This window comes from Vigna radiata, chromosome 1 (genome assembly GCF_000741045.1).
Source record: "Vigna radiata var. radiata cultivar VC1973A chromosome 1, Vradiata_ver6, whole genome shotgun sequence".
NCBI lineage: Eukaryota > Viridiplantae > Streptophyta > Magnoliopsida > Fabales > Fabaceae > Vigna > Vigna radiata.
In genome coordinates, this window is record NC_028351.1 from 6,705,967 (window position 1) to 6,729,325 (window position 23,359).

General features: G+C 30.7%; 3 protein-coding genes across 4 annotated transcripts; all 3 read right to left on the minus strand.

The window, feature by feature from the left end:
• Positions 1 to 2,510, minus strand: LOC111241010 (mediator of RNA polymerase II transcription subunit 25-like). Its single transcript, XM_022777320.1, has 3 exons — positions 2,347 to 2,510; positions 2,083 to 2,110; positions 1 to 419 (listed from the first exon to the last, which is right to left on the minus strand). Exons 1-3 carry the CDS (start codon positions 2,445 to 2,447, stop codon positions 294 to 296), a joined length of 255 nt encoding a protein of 84 aa, XP_022633041.1. The 5' UTR covers positions 2,448 to 2,510; the 3' UTR covers positions 1 to 293.
• Positions 2,511 to 5,849: 3,339 nt separating this feature from the next.
• Positions 5,850 to 10,008, minus strand: LOC111241018 (mediator of RNA polymerase II transcription subunit 25-like). Its single transcript, XM_022777342.1, has 13 exons — positions 9,978 to 10,008; positions 9,352 to 9,403; positions 8,837 to 8,961; positions 8,506 to 8,706; positions 8,354 to 8,419; positions 7,955 to 8,123; positions 7,613 to 7,833; positions 7,292 to 7,345; positions 6,742 to 6,770; positions 6,554 to 6,628; positions 6,378 to 6,468; positions 6,113 to 6,199; positions 5,850 to 6,032 (listed from the first exon to the last, which is right to left on the minus strand). Exons 2-13 carry the CDS (start codon positions 9,374 to 9,376, stop codon positions 5,994 to 5,996), a joined length of 1,182 nt encoding a protein of 393 aa, XP_022633063.1. The 5' UTR covers positions 9,377 to 9,403; positions 9,978 to 10,008; the 3' UTR covers positions 5,850 to 5,993.
• Positions 10,009 to 11,151: 1,143 nt separating this feature from the next.
• Positions 11,152 to 16,725, minus strand: LOC106772205 (gastric triacylglycerol lipase). Of its 2 annotated transcripts, none has more exons than XM_014658449.2 (9): positions 16,469 to 16,725; positions 15,725 to 15,898; positions 14,384 to 14,792; positions 13,998 to 14,278; positions 13,832 to 13,900; positions 13,278 to 13,334; positions 12,778 to 12,830; positions 12,615 to 12,690; positions 11,152 to 12,380 (listed from the first exon to the last, which is right to left on the minus strand). In XM_014658449.2, the coding sequence occupies exons 1-9, from the start codon at positions 16,510 to 16,512 to the stop codon at positions 11,438 to 11,440; spliced, it is 2,106 nt and encodes a 701-aa protein (XP_014513935.1). In that variant the 5' UTR covers positions 16,513 to 16,725; the 3' UTR covers positions 11,152 to 11,437. The 2 variants fall into 2 exon arrangements, with proteins under 2 accessions (XP_014513935.1, XP_022638905.1); XM_022783184.1 differs by having other exon boundaries at positions 15,725 to 15,903.
• Positions 16,726 to 23,359: the final 6,634 nt, after the last annotated feature.

Below are 23,359 nucleotides of genomic sequence, written 5' to 3' on the forward strand. Positions count from 1 at the left end.
CATATATATACCAGTAGAGCTTCTGCAAGACCTTTCACCATGGTGTGTTGGTTTTCATTATTTCCATTGAAAATCAATGATGATAACACACTTAAAAAACTATCCACCTCTCTTGTCCAAGGGATATATTGAACGTCCAACCCTAGATAAGATACANAAGCAAATTTAAGCATATTTGAGTAACAGTAGAATGAATGTATCCAAATTTTGAAAATTTTAATTTTGTTTCAGAGTAAAAACATATAATTCTATATATAATTAGCATATTGGATAAAATAATTATTACAAAGTTGTTATTGATTTAACTCAACAAGGCGTATCTTACATAGACTGAAAATGAAAATAAAAGGTAAATGAAATAATATACCTGGATTGTTGTTGGCATTATACATTACCAGACCTACCTGTGCATTAGCTCCCTGTAAAAAAAATTGAGTTATGTAAGCCAAGATGATTTGTCTTGTGGATTTGAAAAGCTAGACTATATATAATTGCATATACCTTCACATAAGAACATATTAATATATTATTGTTAAGCTTTTTTTTATTAAGTAATGCTAAGATGATACATTTTTACATTTATATAAAATATAATATAAAAATAAAATGATTATAAAAAAATAAATTTTTATACTGAAAGAAAAAAATAAAAAATATAAAAGATAAGTCAAATAAATATAAAAGATATATTTGTGTCAGTATATATATATATATATATATATATATATATATATATATATATTATTTATTTATTTTAGCCAAATATTTATCAGATGTTGTTTCCTTTATGAAATTTTCATTGTGTTACAATTATGGTTTCAAATTCCCGAGTTAACTAGTTAGAGTTTACGTTTCCAATCTTGGTTTCCGAATTAAACTGAAACCAAATTCGATTTTTACATGAAATCGGTAGGATCATTTAGAATTATGATTTTGCAACCATTTAGGGAGTTCAAAAAAGGCAGAAACAAAAAAAGGAGAAATCGTTTTCAGTTTAGGGTTTAATAACCTTATTAGTGTTTTCTTTTCATTTTCGTTTTGTTTCACTTCACCACTGTTCTTCTTTGCTTGTGGTCACGCTTCGCTCTGTTTGGTCGTCGTTTGTGGTAATCGTTTGTGGTCGCGTTTGGTTCGCTTGCTGATCGTGGTCATTGTTCATTCATTCGTCGTTCGTGATCACGTTTTGTCCTCGTCGACGTTCACCTGATTTGCAATCACCGTCGCACTTGTCGTCATATCCTTGCCGTCGCAGCTTCTGGTCTGACCTTCTTTGCCGCAAGTGGTGGTGAATGAAGTATTATTGTTTTATTAAAATTTTTATTTAAGTATGTAAATGATTTATTAAAAAAATAAATTCTTATGGTTTTATTAAAGAAATGAAATTTATTGTGTGTTTTTATAAACCCTAAGTCCTGCCATTTTTTTTTAGTGAAAAAATTTAGAACATCATGTTAGCAAATGTGTCAAACTCAATGGAAACCCTTTAAAAGTAAAAGTAAAATTGTTCCAGAACCAACAACAAATCCTGTTCTAAATGATTTTGATATTGATAATAACAATGCCTAACATTCATCACAAAAAAAGTTGGATGAAAATATGATGTCATTATTAGAATATTAGAGGAATAAACATAAAAACTTTGACATTTCAATTTATATTTTATAATATTTCTATAAATAATATTTCTATAAACTTATATATTTGAATTTATACAATTTTTATAAATAATATTTCTATAAATTCATATTTTTTTCATATGAAGAAGTTTACGAGCGACTCTCACAATTTAACTTAAACTCTCAAAATCTTAGTTAGTCAATCAATTTCTAAATATTACATTGAATTTATGTGTAAACTAACATTCTGTATTTGCATTGCTCCACACACCAAAAACACATTAATAATATATGACAGGAAATATTTTTATTCTTAATGAAGTTTTGGATCAATGATATAGCATATACATTATGGAAGAAACCTTGAGTTTTAGTTTTGCAATCGATCAATTATTGTAACTTCTTTCTGTGCTCATTTACGAAAGATCATAACAAAAAAAAAAAAAATTATAACATTTTAAATTACCTCGTTTCTTGAGTCTTCAAAGAAGTTCCTGCATATATAGGAAAACAAATTATATTAATACATGAGAGCAAATCAGTTCAAGAATTACAAATTTAAATTTAGATAAATAAATTAAATCACCCAAAATTCATTCATAACGATATGAAATATAATGCAGCGAAAAATGTTTAATCTTCTAAGTAATAATAAGAAAGGAAAGTTTGATGCATGTTATTTTATATAGAAGATGAAACAAATTATGATGCATGGTAAGAATTTGGAGACCTGACTATCTTTTGAAGACAATCTGAGAAAATGCTGGGCCAGTAAGAAGCCAAGGCTGAGTTTCCATCAACTGTTATGTTTAACCATTTGTTATTTGCCATGGAATCAAGAACTGAAAAATCTGCTAAAAACAAGAGATATTGCAGAAGATGAAGAAGATGAAGAAGATGAAGAAGACGAAGAAGATGAAGCAGTGTTTGGCTGTTTATATAACAGTTGTGTTCATTATAAAGGTCAACCCTCATTAATGTAAACTTGACTTTTGTTGCTTTATTTCAGACATTCATGACATATATACTGATAAACATTTCTTATATCACTAATTATTTATTGAGTTATAAATGCAAACTGCATGTCATTCTTAGTTAATAAAGTTGAAGTAAAAATCATTAAATAGGAAATAAATAGAATTTAATGATGTGATTTTTTTAATAGAAAAACTAGAGGAATGAATTTCTAGATGATATTTTCTGGAAAAGATAGAGGAATTAGAAATAGCAACTCAAGTAAATTAGACTAATTTCCAATTAACAAATTGATTATAATTTTTTATTAATAATAAATATTATTTTAGATACCAATATTTTTAGTTTATAAAATAATTTTTAATTTAGTCAATATAATAATTAGTTAATTTATTTTGTCTCTAGATTTAGTTTTTATTTGATAATTTTCTTATGTTAAACAAAATACCATTTTAGTTTCAAAACACAATTATAAGAAACTAAACTAGTAATTTAAAACTGTTTAATCACTTCTAAATAATAAATTTAAGTAATAAAACTATATTTTTAATTGAAAAACTAAAATTATTTTTTAAATTTAAATAATTTTTATAAAATTTATTTAATATAATGAACAAAATAAATAAGACGACGAAACAAAATAAAAATCACTTTACATAATTAACACAAATTAAACTTATTTTAAAAAATAAAAATAATCAGACTTGAAACTTAAATTTGTAAAAATAACTTTCTCCTGTTTCAAATATAAATATTATAAAGAATGGTTTTCTTTAAACCACCATAAATGTAAAAGTATTAAATAATATTTCCGTTCCTTTTTTTTATTATTTTTTAAATTTATTTTTCTAACAAATAGATAATACATTTTTTTATTCTAATAAATAATTGTATAATTTCTTATTTTATCCATTTCTCTTTTTATCTAATATAATATATTTAGTAAATTATCATTTACGAGAAATAAGAGTATAATAAAAAATAAAAATGTAACGTCTTTTTTCAAAAATTAACCATTTAAATTAACTTCTTTCTTAAATATTTTTTTTTCTTACCACTTTTGCTATTATATGATTCCTTTATATACTTTTAGTTTATATATATGTTTATTATACAAAAAGTTTCACATATAATTATACTATATATATATATATATATATATATATATATACTCTAATTAATATGATTATTTATTGTATTGTTATTAGCTTAATAATACTTAACTATTATTTTAAATATAATTATAGTTACAATCAATAAGAAGAGATGAGGTTAGAGTTCCTTGTTTACTGAAAATAATACAAAATAGCAAAGGAAAATGGTATAAAACATTTTAAAAGTAATAAATGGCTACCTAGATAAATTGAAAATAAAAATTACCATTCAATTACTCATATATATTTTTTGTGCTTATGATAATTTAGACTTTGTATTTGCAGTAGAATTTTGTTGAGATCGTAGTTGAAAGGATAAGTCCTCCCTAAGGCCTATCTCTTCCTCTCCCTTTTTTTATATTGCTTTTGTATTTCTTTAACATCTATTAAATAATTATTTGATATTATTTTACGTATATTAAAAATTTTAAAATAATAAAATATTTACACTATCTAATAATAATAATAATAATAATAATAGGTTGATATTATATCACTTATATGACTTATTAAAAAATTGAAAATAAAAATATATGAAAATATGGTAAGTATGAGTTGTTAAAAAAGTGTTATTAAAATTCTGAGAAAATATTAAGTTTACACATTTCCAAGTGAAAATAAAAGTTTAATAATAATGATATAATCATCAATGATTTATACAAAAATTTATAATTATTTGAGATTTTTTTTTAAATACAAAAATTATTATTTTATGATATTTTATCTTTATATATATATATATATATATATATATATATATATATATATATATATATACGTAAAAACAATAAAAAAACACTAATATATATATATATATATATTATATATATATATATATATATATATATATATATATATATATATATATATATAAACGTAAATGTTTATTGGTTTAATATATATTTTGATCTATATAATCGTTAGTCATTATTGGTTTAATACCTATTTTTTAGCGTTCAAAGTGGTGTATTTTATTTTGTAAAATATGTTCATTCTGGTCTTTTTCCGTGACGGTGTCTAAATCACTAATAGTATAGTGTCTAAGCCAATATTGAATGAGCTCTCTCAGTTTTGGATATACATGACAAGTTAAGTGGGAATGACATGACAATGATAAGTTAAAGTTGTTTATGTAAAACGAAATTAATATTGGTTTCAAAGGGAAGGTTCAATTTGGGTTGAAAAAATTAATGAAATTGTTGTTCAATCATCATCCTCCAACAGGAGACCTTTGTGCCACCATGAACACAACCTCCAAATAGCAACCAAAACTAGAGATCCAAATCGAAAAACATGAAAATAAAATCATAATCTTCACCATCGCGAAAACCTCAATCGCAACTTCTTCCATCAACCATCTTTGCGCTACCACAAAAAAATCAGTCACAGATTTGCAAATTTGAACAATTTAAACCCCCAATCTCATCGTGAAACACAACACCTCCATGTAACATGCAAAAAAATATCCAAATCACATAACCGGATCCCTTTTTAACCACGAAACTATCGCGAAAAAACCCCTAAATCAAGAGTTCGATTTGGGCATCATTGTACCTTCATCTCACATACCTGTACGAAAAACACAATATCAGATTAAGAACACTTACCTAACCTACGTTCCTCCAATTGCAATTTAAACGAACAACAAACCCAAACTGAACAACAATTTCACCAATTTCTTCAATCCAAATTGAATCGCCTCTTCAAAACCAATGTTAATTTTGTTTTACAAAAACAACTTTAACTTAATATTGTCACGTCACTTTCCCTTGACCTGCCACGTATTTTTAAAATTGACACCTAATTCAATATAGGCTTAGGTGGACTTTAGCGATAGACGTTGTCAACGAAAAGGATCAAATTAAAAAAATTTTACAAAAAAGAGACCATTTTGAACACAGAAAAAACTTGAAAATCACTTTGAACAAAAATGACAATATAAGGACCAAGTATTAAATCATATTTATTTTTATCATGGTGAAAGTCAACTTTCATGTTCCTGCTCCTTCATGGCTGAATTTGATTATGAGACAGGGACTTTGGCTTTTCAATATTTTTTTATACAAAATATAAATTATTATACAAGTAAAACAATAAAAGGTGTCGCACAGTTTCTATATAGGAACTTAACAAACTGAAACAATAAAAGATAACACTAATTTACAGTGCCTAAACTGTTAAAAACTGCTATATCGTTGATAAATCCACAACAGCGCCTATAAATTGCAGTTTTATCTTCTCTTGAAAGTCATTTGCAAGCTCGGATCTTCTGAATAAATGTAGTATCCTGCAATTTATTGATTAGTCATAATTAAAGTATTGAAAACAGATCAAAAGGTCACAACATGTGTGTAGCTAAATGTTCACCGAGGGAAAGATTGTTCCTATGTAGTAGTGTCTGTTTTTGGTTGGAGATATGATCAGAATCTGAGAAGGGAGATTAATTTTCGCACTCTGCACACAGTATCTAACATCAGTAGTGAAAAAAGCAAGCAGAAAATGAAGTAAATTATAGTTAGTTTTGAAATAAAAAGGCAATGCAATTGATATCTTTTGATTAGGAAATGAAGCTCTGGCAAATGGAGAAATAACATGTTTTTGGACAGTGTTGTTATGAGTATAGATGACAGACCACGTTTTTGTTTGTCAGATGTTCATACAAGTCCAGATTGTTGAAATGCAATATGTCGAAGAAAACATAATCTATGGGTCCAAAATGAATCCTGCATTATTGGAAGATATGTAAGATTCTATACAAAAGGAAGTGATCGTTTAAGAAGTAGCAATAGCATAGTTCCATAAAATTACGTTATCATATAGTCGATAGTTTTCTTAGGTAAATAGAGGGATATCTCTAGCCTACTAGACCACTCGTAAGTAAGCCTGCAATGAAAAACAAAAGTAGATTATAGTGATCATTTAATTGGGAAAATGTAAGAACAATGATTTCTTAGAAAACTTAAGATTGGGAATACATGGAAAGAAGGTACACTTACGTAGGGGGTGATGTTACTCTTCTGAGGGCCTGTTTCATGGGTCAGAACATAAGTCACTGATGATCTTGTTCAACATACTAGTTCTAAGCTAAGAAAGATGATTTTAGGGTGTTTTTTTTTTTTTTTACGTTTCAAGACAAAAACACTTTGGATACTACCAATATAAATAAAAAAAAAATTTCCATATACGATTTTTGTGACTCTTAGTAATCGATTAGAATAAATTGTAACTAATTACTTAATGTTTTTGGTGAAGTCATACACTTTTTAAACGATTTTAACATTAAGTAATCAATTACAACTTATTATGATCGATTATCAAAACCAAAAAAATATGTAGAAATATATGATTTCACCTTTTATCATGTGTTAGAAATAAAGTCGTATACTTCGACATGACTTTTTTATTTGAAGTCACGTAGAAGCTGTATAACTTGTCTATATCCGTAATTTTAGAACTTTTTATCTATGTTTGTAATATTCAAAGTGATTTTTTCCTAAAAACGTAATAAAAAAACTTGATTTTAGAGGTTAATGGATTCTAACATACCTTTCCTCTCTGAGTGTTTGTGCGATTCCTTTGTATTTTTCCAAACAAAGTTCCCTACAGAAGCAAAAGAGAAAATGTGAACTTAAACCAAAGATTAATTTTTAAGCTAGAAAGTATGAAAGTATCTTATAGAGAAACTAGTATAAGGAAAATTTAACATGTTAGATGAAGGCATATTATGCTAGTTTTCTGCAGAATAATGAAGCTAAGTAATGAGTTTACATCCCATGCTTGCACTAGGTTTTGAGAATATGTAGAAGATGGTGGAGGAGGTCAGAAATCATGGGGATTAAATTGAGGTGTTTTTGGTGGAGGTGGAACCTCAGTGGTTGGTCCAAACACAGGTCTACCATATGGATCAAAGCCTGCTGCCAGGAATGGAAGATGTGGACGCGTGCTGCTGCTAGTACTAGTACAAGCATATGGAAGAACTGGTCGTGATAAGGATGGTGCAGTATTAACTATGTTTCCTCTTGACTGAATGAACATGGAGTCATCAGCTGGTAAAGCACCCCTTGGATCAATCATGTTAGCAACTTCTTCTGAAAATATCAAAACAAAATGAAGGGAAGGCTGTTTCGTATCAATTTCCACATTGCTGACAAAAACACAGTATTATCCATTTTCGTAGCAGTAGGATACACTGGTTGGAAAGTCTAATACCATTTGTCATCCTCATTGATTTTACACTCTCTTTTGTGGCTGGATCCACTCTTCTTTTCCCACCAAGGGCATCATGTGCCTCCTTAAAATTTCTTGCCAATAGAACATTCAACTCGCCAATTCTAATGATAGAGTTTGGAGTGGTTACAATTGGAGAACCGTTATTTCCCTACAAAAGAAGGAAAACAAAGTTATGTACTAACAAAAACATATATGAATACCATGTTGTCATAAATATGCAACACAACTTGTGATTAACTGTACAAACTACAGTGTAAAACCTTTCTACTAGTATTAATATACTTTCTGACATGGAACATGCCATTACATATCTTAAACCAGAATAACAAATAAGATATCAGTGAAGGGATGTTGATTATATGGGAGATAAACTTATACCATATTGAATATCACTCCAAAAATTGGATGTTGCACTGCAGATATTATTGAAAGGGATACTGCTAGCTGCATGTAGTAACATGAACTCAGTCAGTGCAAATAGAAGGCTACCATTGGGTAAAACAAGTAAGAACAGAGTTCCACAATATTACCGGGCCAAACATTTCTGCCACCTCACAAAAATCAACATTTAAAGTATGCAACTGTGTGCCAAAAATTCTTCCTTTATCAATCTGTGGCAGAGAGACTAACATTCTCCTAGGAACAGGGTCTCCGGATGCTATAAGAATACAATGTCTGCTACCGTTGTAGTATTCTTCTTTTGTCATGACATCAGACGGCCTTGGAAACAACTGGTTAGACCATGATTCACATTACATATTGTTATTTCCCAGTTTTATGATATAATGCTTGCAATTCCCATATATAACTTATGGGTCTATTTTGGAGGGTATTCATTGAAGAAAGATTATATATATATACCATTAGAGCCTCTCCAAGACCTTGCACCATGGTGTGTTGGTTTCCATTATTTCCATTGAAGACTAATGATGATAACACACCTAAAAAATAATCCACCTCTCCTGTCCAATGGATATGTTGGACATCTGTGTAAGGGCACAAAGAAACAAATTTAGAATTTCTGCTTCAATATAACAGTTTTACTGTGGAATGAATCATTCCTACATATGAACAAAAGAAAGTATCCTATATATGATGTGTGTGCTTACTAAAGGAACGGACCAGATAATTAACATTACATAAAGTTAAAAGCAAAAATAATTAGTATAAAGTTGTCATTAATTGAAATCAACATGGCATATCTTACATACATTAGTATAAAAAAACGTAAATCAATCAGATAATAACCAATGTTAAAAGTGATCTGTTCAATCAGATAATAACCAATGTTAAAAATGATCTGTTCAATCAGATAATAACCAATGTTAAAAGTGATATGTGACATTTTTGTGAATAAAAGGTAATTAAAATAATACCTGCATTGGAATTGGCATTATACATTACCAGACCTACCTGTGCATTAGTTCCCTGTAAACAAATGAGGTATGGTAAGGCAAGAGATTTGTCTTTTGGATTTGAAAAACTAAACTATATTTGCATACGTTCATATCACATAAGAACATGTTAATGTATGACTAATATACGATTGTGAAGTTTTTTACTTCCAGCGAAGTATTGAACAGCTGATTGATCGATACGAGGTATACCAAAAACCTTAAACTTAGTTTTTAAATCAATCAATCTGGGTAAGTCATGCAGGTTAGAGTATATTAACATCAAATAGCTTAAACCTTCTGCTACTAGAAAACTTGCTTCCTCGCTGCACGACAAATTTCCATTCACATGCTTCTTTTTCCCACTGCATTTGTCCAACCTGGTCCAATGGTATCTATAACATAAAAATTAACTTTGTCTTTGACATGATAGTATTTTCCATTATGTTATTATTCCAATCTCAAGTTCATTAAGATAATATCATTGGAGTCAATTACTACGTCTGAAATATTCTCTATATTGTACTCGAAACTCTTTCATGCATGTGCATGTTTATACAAGAGATCATACCATAAAAAAATTCAAATACAGAAAGAATATGAATTACCTCTTTTCCTGAGTGGTCAAAGAAGGACCTGCATAAGAGAAGTAATTAATTAATGCACATACATATGAGAGCAAATTCAGTTCAGAGTTACAAATTTAAAAATATAAAAATATATTTTGACATATACAAATTTAAAGAAGGACCTCTTTGATATATTTTGATATTTTGTTTATCATATAAGAATATAAAATTATTCATACTGCTTCAGCTTAACTTAGTTTTGACTTGTAAAAATATAATAAAAACGACTAATTTTCACTGGGGTACTTATATCCAAGAAAAAGTTCTGCACTTTATAGATCTACATTCTTGAAAGAAAAAAGGGTAAGAAATAGTTTCAGGAAACACACAAAAAAACACAGCATGCATGTTATTTTATATAGAAGATGAAGCAAATTATGATTCATGGTATATGATGAGCATCAAGAATTTCAACACCTGATAATCTTTTCGAGACAGTTTGAAAAAATGTTGGGCCAGTAAGGACCTAAGGCTGAGTTTCCGTCTACTATTATGTTTAACCATTTGTTATTTGCCATGGAATGAAGAACTGAAATCTGCTAAAAACAAGAGAAATTGCAGAAGATGAAGAAGATGGAGCAGTGTTTGGTTCTTTATATAACCCTCATGTTCATTACACAGCTCAACCCTCATTAATTATGGAATTAACTTCCTTTACTTCTTTTATTCTTTTTTTCATGCATGGATGACACGTACTAACAAATATTTACAATCATTCATAATTTAAGACTTATATCACATTTAAATATCTCCTAAGTATCAAGTAATAATTATTACTGCATTAAGTATTTAAAATATTTTTTATTTTTATCTGAGTAATCTGTCATTTAATTTTTAGTGTTAGAAAGATAACACGGGTCAGTGACTCTGGATTATATTAAAACTAAATGAATCTAAAAAATAATACATATGTATTTGTTAAAACTCAATAAAGGAAACAAAAAATTATATAATTAAATAATTATAGTTTTCATTTTATGTGTCAATGAAATTATTGACACCTTTTTTCATTGCATTTTTTGTTTATTGTAAAATTCCAATGCTATACTTTTATTTTATCTTATTGGGGTTTACATATATTTTTTGGGGTAAACAGTAAAGCATGTTAAGTATCACTGCAATCAGTGAGCCTGAGGAAATCTACTCCACGTCAAATTGTCAAAGAAAAAAACTAGTGAACTACCAACATAATACAACATTAATCCAGACTCTAATGTCTTTGTTCTGAATTTTGATAATCAGTACAACATTTTACAATGTACAATACAAACATATTTCAAGGTCTATTTTTCCTCCAAACTGAAAACAGATATTTGAAGGAAATGATGACCCTAGTAAAGAGCAACTCTATATTCAAGCATACATGTGTCGGAGACTCTTGCAAGAAATGGCAGAAGTACTTCAGCAAGTATGAACTCTGTGTAAGATTTTTGTTCAATCTAACCACTGTTTGCAACTTGCCCTTTTCTTCTTGACCTTACACCCCTTTGATTCACTTGATGTTTTGGATTAGGATCCACAAGCAGCAAGCATGACATAACAAATGACAAGAGTTCTTCATGGTGGGAAAAGGTGAAGTCTAGGTGTGCATATTCAAACTCATTATATGAAACATCTACCCCAGCACCCTTCATCAGTTTATAGTGTCTCTTCACCATTGAAGGCCTTATCACTTTGTCCTTCTGTCCAGCAACAAGATTAACAGGAATGTCTATGAGTTCATAGCGTTCACCCAAGTCTAAAGGCACAGGTGAACCATACACTTCCATGTTGGCAGAAGTACTACCATAATCAAACATTATGAATTTTCCAGTGCGCTTCATCTGTGACAGATGGAGAGCAACACGAAAAGCCACTCCTGGCATGTCATTCATATTATAGTGTGGTAATCCTAAAACTCCAACCCAGTTTGAACTGTCTCCACCTACAACATAACTCATTAAAGTTTGAACCAACCCTCCAACTGCAGGTAGGTTATGCAGATCCCTCGCTAACTTGTTGACAAGCATACGAAAAAATCTGGTTGGTATATAGAAGGCAGGAACAAGAAGAGACAAAACAGGAGCCAGTAAAACCAGTAGAAGTTCAGCCACAGAAAAAACCATGTTAGAGTCCTCGTGAAAACCGGCTGGTGATAACAAAACCAATCTTGAAAGCCTGTGGGGTTTCCCTTCTATCCTTCGAGTAATAACATACATCAGCACAGCAGCTCCTCCCAAACTATGGCAAATGGCACAAAGTTTGTAAGGCTGATCATCATCAGTTTCCTCCTCTATATCAGGTTTAGTAAGCCTCAATTCAGCAGTCTTTACTTCATGGATTTTTTCTATCATAGCAGGAATATCCTCAGTCCCATGCTCATTGATGGAATACCGCCAATATCTGCATTACATCAATTCAAACACAGATTATTCAAAATGAAGATAGGGGGAAGAATGGGAAGGAAATACTTCCACTTATTTGGGAGTTAAATTTTAAACAATAGCAAACACATGTTTCTCTTCAAATAACTCCTTTTTGAATCCATCTATTCACTTTTCATTTTTGTTTCCCTTTCCATTTCATTCTCTCTGAAATTTCCAAAAGCATTCAAATAGAATTACTTTATGAACTTACTGACGTGATGATATGTTCTTGTTGACATGTTCCCGTGAAACCAAACCACGAAAATTCCCCAGAAATACATCATAACCTGCAGATAGAACAAACTATACATGCAATAATTCCAAAAAGACGAATTGTTTGTTAAGTACAGACATTATTGCCAAATATAGCGTACCTTGATCGTATGCTGCAAAAGCTGGAGAGCCGACAATTCCATTAGATACCCAACTGAACCAAGAAAGGAAAAGGTTAGAGTATCATTTTCATTTTGACCATAGTCCAGGGTTAAGAAGTAAATTGAAACAAAAAAGTTAAATTCAAAGTCATGACTCTCCTGCACTTCTTCTGCACCCGTGACTTTAGACAACAACAATGTTTTGTCAGTTTTCACTAACTCTGTGAGAAGTGGGAACTACAGGTGATTCATATCCTACCAATAATAGTAAGACCATGAACCTACTGACTTAAACAAGAGCTCATATTGTTGTAACAAAAATATTGTCTAAATTCTCTGCACAATATTAGCTTACTCTAGCGTCATACTAATGCTCCGGCAAAAATTTGTTCTTCAAAACGATATTTCCAAACATAAATATACTACTACTCAACTCTTTTAACTCAGGTAATAACAGAATCAAGTAAGAACTATGAAAATATAGAGATAAAATGACTCACCCCATTGATGAATCCAAAACCCCGTGCTGGAGATAAACAGCTTTTCTTGAATCTCGCCTGGGAAGTAAGAACAGACGTCAGACACGACATAATGCATGCAAAGAGACCACGTTTTTTCTAGAAATTACAATGACAACCATAATCGTCTCCACATTCCACATAAATGTGTTTTTCAACTTTGTTATCAATTTATGAAAACGAACTTTATTCATAAGGCTAACATCATGATACACTTTCATGCATTTCCACCAGCTCTAGACGTGAATTGTACATGGCCTCATCCCAAAATTGCTATATTTTCCATCAGTAACTGTTCAACTGAAGCAATTCACTCCACACAATGACAAAATAGATGAGATGTCAAAGCACGCCAACTAGAATCGCAACTAGTGTATCCTGTGCACATTTATTACTTCTGAAGCGATTCATCATGTGTCTAACCATCTATTATGCACTTAATTTCAGAAGATAAAAGTAAGTATAAAAAATCCAAAAGGGATGTGCAATTAAAATAATGAAGATCCATATAACTTTCTCAGAAATGAATTTTTTACCTGGGTATTCTTTCCAAAAGAAGAATATATCCATCAGAGGTGATCACACGAATGGCTTCATATGGATACCTGCCAAAAGTAGAATGAGAAACCATGAGGCAGACAAGCAAATATTTCAAAACAAAAAAAGAATAAATTATAAAGGCCACTACATGATAGGCATTACCCAAGGTCCGTTATGACATCCTGACATGTCCGAGCATCTGTATTCAGAGGCTGATACTTGACAGTTCTCTCTTTGGGTTTTGGGTCATTTTCACCTAATGTATCTGTATATATGGAGGCGTCCTCTTCACCATCATGATCTCCTTTAACAGCACTTTCATGAGACGAAAACAACCTGACTAATGCCCCAAAAGCTTCTGAAGGGGAAAGAAGAAGATGTGCTGCCTTGTGAACAACATCAAACACGGCTTCTATAGATAACTCGATGCCTAGATGAAGATCCTGGTTGACAAAATAAACTTACTTAGCAACACATTATTTACATTCTATGAAATTTATCTGAAAAAAAAAAACAATAGAAATTAATATAAAGAAATGTTGCACAACCTCTACAACTCCTCGTCTCCTATCAGTAGCACGGTGGATAATATGATCCTTGAGACTCAGCACTCTCTTGTGTGCACGTAAATGAGGAGGACGCTTATTTGTGGTGAAAGACATGGCTTTTAACACCCCATAATAAACTAACCGAAAAAGGTTAACTGGAATCCACACCAATAACTTTAAAGGAAACAAAATTGAAAGTAAGATAAATCGGATCCAATCCTTCTGATGCCTACTGAATTTGGTAATACCAGCTTCTGAGGTTCTAGAACTCTGAGATCCAGGAGTTGGAGGGTATTCAAGTCCATCACTATATATTTCACTATCGTCATCTTCGGACGAGTATTCAAGGCTTGAATTGTCAGAATCCATAGAAAAATCATGGACAAACTGATTGAAAGAGGATACACCACTAGAAAAAAGAAAACAAAAATCAGCGCAAAAAATGATAATACGAACAAACTAGCCACATTATTAAGCTGTAGAGTAAAGGTATTCATTCCAAAATATGATAAAATGAATGATGATACAAACTCTAAATTTTCAAAGAATCAGAAAAACAAAACATTAGAAAAAAAGAAAGTAGATTGTATGGTACAAAAATATAAGAGAAATAACAAAATATAGTACAAATATACAATACTTTTAACAAATAAGAACAAGCCCAAATCTCTAATAGACTCAAATATCTCACTAACACAATAACTAAAAGAATAACAAGTTCTATCCTTGTATACTAACTCCTTGGCATAAATATTTTCTAGTCTACTTTAACTCATTCTCTCCCAATTCTCTAGCTACATTCTATGTCCTAAATTATTCTTTTTCTAATTCTTAAGTTTTTATTGTTCCTTCTTGTCTTGAGTTTAAAACTCTGAATCTTTAATTCAGAAAATACAAAGCCTAAGTCGATTCTTTCCAAATTTGGTTTTTTCAGTAATATAGTTCTTTGCTACTTGCATTGTTTATTAATTCTTAGTAGTCAAGTGCTGGAGGCATGACCCAATTGACACCAGAATCACGAGGTGTAAAGGGTGCATGCGACCTCAGAATGCATAGGTGCACCTTTTCTTAATTACCAGGGTGCATTCAATCTCTTGGTAAATAACAAAACAAAATCTATAATGGAAAATATAATAATATTGTAAAGAACATTAACAAACAAATTATAATAACTGAACTAAAGGCTCTTGGCAAATAAATAGTGATTCTATTACTCCACACCAATACTCTGAGTTCTAACTTAGCAACAAATACAAGTATATAAAACCACCAACTAAGTGACCTTGGGAAAATTAAGAAAAAATCCACCCAGAAACTACTGATGTTATGACGGAAACTTACTTCTCCATCCACCGCGGAAATCGTGGTCCACGGAAAGTTGGCCTGAGTTCCCAACCATGGATACCTTCAAGTATATTAGCTTTCCCAGGTAGGCATGCCAACAAAAGGGCAGATATTCCATTGATTAGCCTCACAATATTGTTTAAGGACTCATAAGTAAATGCCTTCACGGACCTGCACTAAAAAACAGATAAACGTGCTCATCCTTTGCCAAGTGAAAATTGATTAATTCATTGAAATAGTTTTAGAATTCTGAATTCTCTGCCATAAAAGGAAAAAATCTGTTAAACTGATCAACACCTTAAGGCTGAATAAAAGTAACAACGAAACAGAACTATTTTCTGCAAAAACATGTAGATTAACAATAAAACACCGTTTACCCCCTTCCCCAGAAGAAAAAAAAAAGTCATAAAAGAAGCCAGGGGACTTAACCCCCTCCAACATAAAAAACGATACCAAACATCCTTGTCTAGGACTAGGAGGATCAGCAGAATTACAGCCTTAGGGAAGGGAAAGAAAAACCATGACCAAACAGAAAGAATGACAAAAAGGAAAACAAACATGTCCTTATCATTGAATCGTTTCCTCAAAGAAAAAACATCATAATATGATTACATTAAAGTCCACACACAAAAAAAAAGAAAAAAGAAAAATACAGGCACCCCCATTTCATTCAAAAACATGGATAATCAACAACCATGATAAAATATTCAAATCCAACGTAGGTGAGTCAAATGTCCTTACTCTTTAGTTATAGCAAGAACATGATCAACCAACCGTTGCATCATGGGGTTGTGTTTTTCCTTCCAAAGTTCGGTTATTTGTTGAAACTCTCCAAATCCAAAATACGCGGAAAATCGAGAAATTGCGCGATACCCAGAATCGAATCAAAATGAAAAATAAGAAATTGGAAATGGATATTGGGAATGGATGGTCATGGAAGTTTGAAATCAGTGACCGACCGGTAACCCGATGAAAGGTTCTAAAATAAAACACCAAATCAGAGAACCTTTCCCCTAAGAGGTCGGTGGTTTCCGCCAGGGAGCCACGTGGAAACCTTTGATTGGCGAAAAGGTTCAGTGTGCTTTTTTGGATATTAATTTTTGTCTGTGGATCATGATTACACATAAGGTGTGGGTCCCGAGGATTTATGTGGTGCTGCTATATTGCCCTGATTTTATAGGAGAAGATATCAACCGTTGATCAAGTTTAATCAGTTATGCGTTGGATAGTTACGAGTTAAGTCTAATCAATGATGCACCTGTTCCTTGAAAGAAGAGACACGCGTTCTTTGCAACCTTTTCATTTTACTGAAAAAGGTGAAAATGTTTCTTAAGTTTACTACATTAATAATTAATAATTCAATACATATAATTCATATATATCTTTTTATCTTATTATCGACAAGATCTACTCAAAATCGAGCATTTACTATTTTTGTCGTAGCTCCACTTTATCAAGTAACATATTTTTTTTAAGTTATACTTATTTATTTGTCAATATTAAACAAAAATAAGCAAACAATTTTAATGGTGTTAGTTAAGTTACGTTTTAATTTCATTTTACCACACCAAACATTAATGATATGATGGGAAATTCATGAATAACTTAGCACAAAATAAACGTTTTCATTACGTGATTCATATGATGGCAAATTCTAAAAAGAGGGATCAATGGACGGAGTCTTCAATCCCAATAAACAAAAAGAGTTTATTGCTTATACTCAATTCACCCAATGTTATGTTTGCTTTGGTGGAGAAAATAAAAATATTAATGTTTTTCTTTTATTTAGTAGAAAATAAATATAAAAAAATTTGACTTTTAGAAAATAAAATTATAAATTTAAATTCAAATTTTTTTTGCTAATTTATCTATTTTCATTAATTTATAAGATTTATTTACTTATTAGATAAATACCATTTTATAAATCGATTTTATAAGATAAAATTATATTTTAAAGTTTATTTTCTTAACATAAAATTTATTATTTATTGAGTTGGTTATTCTACTTGTTATTAAATTACTTATTAATGTTTAATCACATATTTGATATATGTATATCTTAACATGAATTAAAAGTTTTATATTGACTAAAAATAAAATTAATGTATAATATATAAGTAGATAAAAAATTATATTTTGAATTAGGTTTAAATATTATTCTTAGTTCACCTAAATTAGGTTTAAATAGCATAGAATAAAAAGATATATATACATAAATCAAGAATTCATGTTAGCCTCCAATATTAGGGTTTAGCAATTAATACACAAAAATTTACACGAGAGAGTTTAATGCGACTATGGGTTGGTGGTATCATTAATATTCATTCAAGCTGGCACATATTGACTTTGTCTTACCTAATATAATCTATATTACCCCTTTTTTAAAGTTCAACTGTAATTTTAATGTTTTTTATCTTTGACATTCTGACTAATATACAATTGATTGTTTTTAGTTTCTTCATTTGGATAAGTGTTGTTTTTATTCTTCAAAAAATAAAGTATTTCTACGTCTCTCTAATTGAAAAGACAATTAAGTTAATTATTTTAAATTTAAAAAATCTGAAAACATATTTAAGTAAATAAATAAATAAATTCCAATTTATTTTTTAGAAAAAAAAAAAAATGAGATGAGAGCTAAAAGGTAAAGTTACATTTAATCCTTCGTTTTGTTCTCATAAATGACTTTAATATATTTTAGCTTCAAGTTTGTGATGATGATAATAGTTAGAGTCAATACCATGTTCAAGGTATTATCTATTTTAAACCCTTCAATCGTCCCTATTTTTGGGTCACTTTTTCAATTTCATCCCCCTCTTATTAAAACTCCCAATTTGGTCCTTAAAAGAGTCAATTTCAATCAAATTAACCATTTTCGTTAAAAAAGTTAACGCCGTTAAAATTTTAGACAGCACAGAGGATGAAGTGTTGATGTATACACAGGTGGCCTTTGTAGTGATGAGATCTGATGAAACGTGGCATTTGAAAAAAAAAATAGAATTTAAAATAGATTGTTAAATTAGGGGATTAGGGTTAAATCTGATTGTTAAATTGATCGCGTCAGTGGCTGGGATGAAGATCTGGAGAGATTGCGTTTCGAATGAAATGGATGGAAGAAGCGATGCTGCGCCAGGTGCGTGGTTTCCGATCACTATTGAAGTCGCCGACGGCGTCTCTGGTGGCCATGAAAAGGTGCAGCGGGGACTGGTCCTGGATGCATTTGTGCTTGCACGTGAAGAAGGAGAAACTTTGGAAGTTTTTTTTTTTTCATTATTATTTGCACCTTTCGCATCCTCGAATTTATTGTTCACACCTACGTTTAAATCTCTTTATTCTTTTTGGTTTGCTGCCATGGAGTCACCGGCGGCATCTCTGGCTGCCATGGAGTCACCGGCGGTATCTCTGGCCACCATTAAATTTACTGTTCACACCTTCGTTTAAATCCTTTTCTTCTTTTTGGTTTGCTGTTACAGACTATGTTTTTATGTTCTGCTGATACTTTTTTATTTATTTAGGGGATTAGGGCATTTGACAACTTGTTGATCCTCAGGCAAACTGGGTTGTATCCTCTCTGTTAATGACTTCGCACAAACTTCCGATGCTCTTTCCTCTCAGTTTTTCACTTCAAATTGAACCCAAATTCACTTTAATTTAACCCTAATCCCCTAATCAGATTTAACAATCTACTTTAAATTCTATTTTTTGTCAAATTCAACTTATCATCCAATCATTGACACGTTTCATCACTACAAAGGCCACCTGTGCATACATCAACACTTCATCCTCTGTGCTGTCTAAAATTTTCACAGCGTTAACTTTTTTTAACGGAAAGGGTCAATTTGATTAAAATAGACTCTTTTGAGGACCAAATTGGGAGTTTTAATAAAAGGGGGTGAAATTGGGAAAGTGACCCAAAAATAGGGACGATTCAAGGGTTTAAACCTTTAAAATATAATGTTTCTATTATAGTTTTTTTTTTTTTGTAATTGAACAGATTAAAAGGGATAATATATATGAATTATTATTAACTTGACTCCAGAGTAAAGTAAAACCACGTTAATGTTTCAAAAGTTATACCATTAAAAGAAGTTTTTGATAGATTTAAAGTGTAAGTTATCTCTTTTAAAAAGTTTCTTCCAAGTAAACTAATAACATTAAATAACCCAATTTTACCTTCTATTTTAATTTCTCCTTTTAATGTTGAAAAATGATAGCTCATTATTGAATGGTGTATTAGTCCAAAATTATCCTCATAATGGTAAACAGATATTTAAATCTACCGCATTAAAAAAAATATTTTGACTCAAATACAATTTCTAATTTATATTTTAATTTAGTTATACTAAGATAAAGGTTTCAACATAGTTTAATACTTCATCCTTTTATTACTTAGTTTGTTAAAAAATATCCTCTTATTTTTAGATGTTCAAATGGTCTTTTTAAATAAAAAGTGATTCAATTTGTTCTTTTATTTAAACTATAATATTATAATTTTCATTTTATTCATTGAATGATGTGACAATTTGTAAAATACATATCAAATACTTATACATCAGTATTCCTAATGTGTTAAATGTTAATTCATAATTATATTTAAATTAATCATAATTGGATGCATTACAATTAATTTTTAATTAATTTTTCTAAAATTATGATTTTCTTTCAAAACCCTAATCATTTTTGTCTTCCTATCTTCGAATTTTTTTCCAGTACATTCCAAATTAGTCAAAGTCCAACGTTATCGGTAACCACCACGAGTCTCCCATGGACACAATCCATCAGCATCTTCATAGTCTTGACTTTCACAACCATCACCAACAATCAACAAGAGTACAAAAACACGAAGAAAAGAAACCCCAAAAAAAATCTAAATCGGACCCTAACCCCCAAATCGTGACCCGTAAGAGAGAACAGAAAAATGCCGAAATGCAAGATCATTAACACCAATATGTAGAAAACAAACAAGAACCCAATTTGCAAATGAAAAACCCCAAAGTGACAAGACCAAAACACAAGAAATAGAAAACCCAAGCTTTGCGCCATCAAAGGGGAAGAAGAAATTATCATCTGCAAAGTCGAATAAAAAAATAAGACGAAAACCTGTAAAACTCCCAAATCACTAGATTCTTCAACCCTAATCGCAAATCTCTTTCAAAACCAATTGTAATTTCCTTTTACAAAAATCATTTAACTTTTAACATTGTCATGTCGATTAGGCTCATCTTACCACTTATTTCAAAACTAGCCAACTTATTGAATATTAGCTAAAGTAGACATTACGTCGTTAGCGAATTAAACACCGCTAGCAAAAAGAACTAAATTGAACTATTTTTACAAAAAGAGAAACCACTTTGAACATTTCAAATATATGAGGACAATTTTGAACAAAACTAACTAATAAAATGATCAAAATAGATATCAAGCATTTTTTTTTAATGGAAAAGACCTAGTGTTAAAAAATAGACTTAACATTAATTTTAGTCCCTAATTTTGTTAGTTATGCTCAAAGTGGACCTCCTATTTTTTAGTTGTTCATAGTGATCCCATGTTTTTGTCAAAATAGTTCAAGTTGGTCCTTTTTGTTGAGAGGGTTAAAAATGCTAACGTGTAATGTTCACCTTACCTAATATTAAATGAGTTGTCAGTTTTGAATATACCTGGCAAGTTAAGTGAAAATGACGTGGCAATGATAAGTTAGAGTTGCTTACAGTTAGGGAAAATGATATTTTGACACCAATTTTTTGACACCATTTTGACACTGCACACGTGTCAAAATGTGGTTGGACGATTTCAAAATAAATAAAAAAACTTTTGTTTTTTTCTTCCAAATATACCATTGTCTCATCTTTTTTTAATTTGAAATTGTCCAACCACGTTTTGACACGTATGCAGTGTCAAAATAGTGTCAAAAATTGGTGTCAAAATATCATTTTCGTACAGTTAGAGTTGTTCAATCATTATCCTCCACCACGAGACCTTCGTGCCGCCATGGATGCAACCTGTAAGCAGCAACCAAAACCAAAGACTCAAATCCCGAAACCTTCGCGCTACCATGGACGCAACCTACAAGCAACAACCAAAACCAAAGATCCAAGTTGTGAAACGCAAAAACCCAATCAAGATCTTCACCATTGCGAAAACCCAATTGCAAACCCTAAAACCCCAAATTAGCATAACCCTAAAACCAAGTTGTGTCGCTATAGGAAAACCCAATTGTCATTGATCTGCAAATTCGAACCACTTAAACCCTTAATCTCACTATGTAGCACAACGCCTCCATGAAACCTGCAAAAACATCCAAACTGCGAAGGAGAAGATGAACTCGCGATTTAGGGATTTGATGTGGAGGTTTGGTTTGACGAAGGAGCACGAGAAGAGATTTCTTGACTTGGACGAAGGTGGTCTACGGTGGTGTTTTGGGTGGCGTTGTGTTTCTAGTTTGCAAGTCATGGTCATGAATGTTTCACGGTGGAGCTTGTGATGAAGGAAATGATTATGGTTTCTGTGTGCGAGGTTGGACGTTGGTGGTTCAAGGCTAACGACGACAAAGGTGGTGGCCAGTGGAGATGGTAGGTGATGGTGGAAGGGGAAGGCAAAGGGAATTAGGGTTTCTAGTGGAAAAAGGTGATGACATGGAAAAATGTGGTGGACATGTCATTCACTATTGGCTAAAGTGGACATATTACACCATTAGCATTTTTATCGTCGTCAACAAAAAAGACCAACTTGAATCATTTTTACAAAACATGAAATCACTATGAACAACTTAAAAGGAAAATGATATTTTAACACCAATTTTTTGACACTATTTTAACACTGCACACGTGTAAAAATGTGATTGGACGATTTCAAATTAAAAAAAAGAACTTTGGTTTTTCTCTTCCAAATATGCCCTTATCTCAGCTTTTTTTAATTTGAAATCGTCCAATCACATTTTGACACGTATGCAGTGTCAAAAATTGGTGTTAAAATATCATTTTCCAACTTAAAAATAGAAGAATTTACTTTGAACACACCTAATAAAATTAGAGGCCAAGATTGATATTAAGTCTAAAAGATAATAAATAATGACTCTTTAAAATGGAAACATGAAATTTCATCTTAACAAAAATTTGAATATTAACTAGTTCCATAGATAGGTAATAGTTTTATATAATTTAAAAATCAAAGTATAAAATAGTTTAACTATTTTTTTTCTTATATATTTTGAGACATTTTTTATTCAAGATATTTTATAAAGATAAAAGTGTATGAAGCAAATTTTCAAATAAAATAATATTTCAAATATACCAACTTGTGATTGAAAGAAAACTTGTAATCAACACATTCTTAAAAGGAAAGATTTGGCTAACAAAGTAATTGATTTTTGTGGCAATACAATGTATTCTCTATTAATTGTATCACAAACCAACTTCTCCAAACTTCAATTTTCTGAGTAAATTCTTGAGCCATACAATTCAAGCTACTTCACCATTTTAGTTTGTGGCTTTAAGCAGTTTTCCAAAATTTCATATCCGTTTCAAACCCTTATTATCACAAGGGCACAACCTCAAAAAATTGGGATCTACACGTGTCACCATATTAACGTGTAAAACCCAATTCAGTTTGCACCTTACAAAATTCTCTTGACCATTT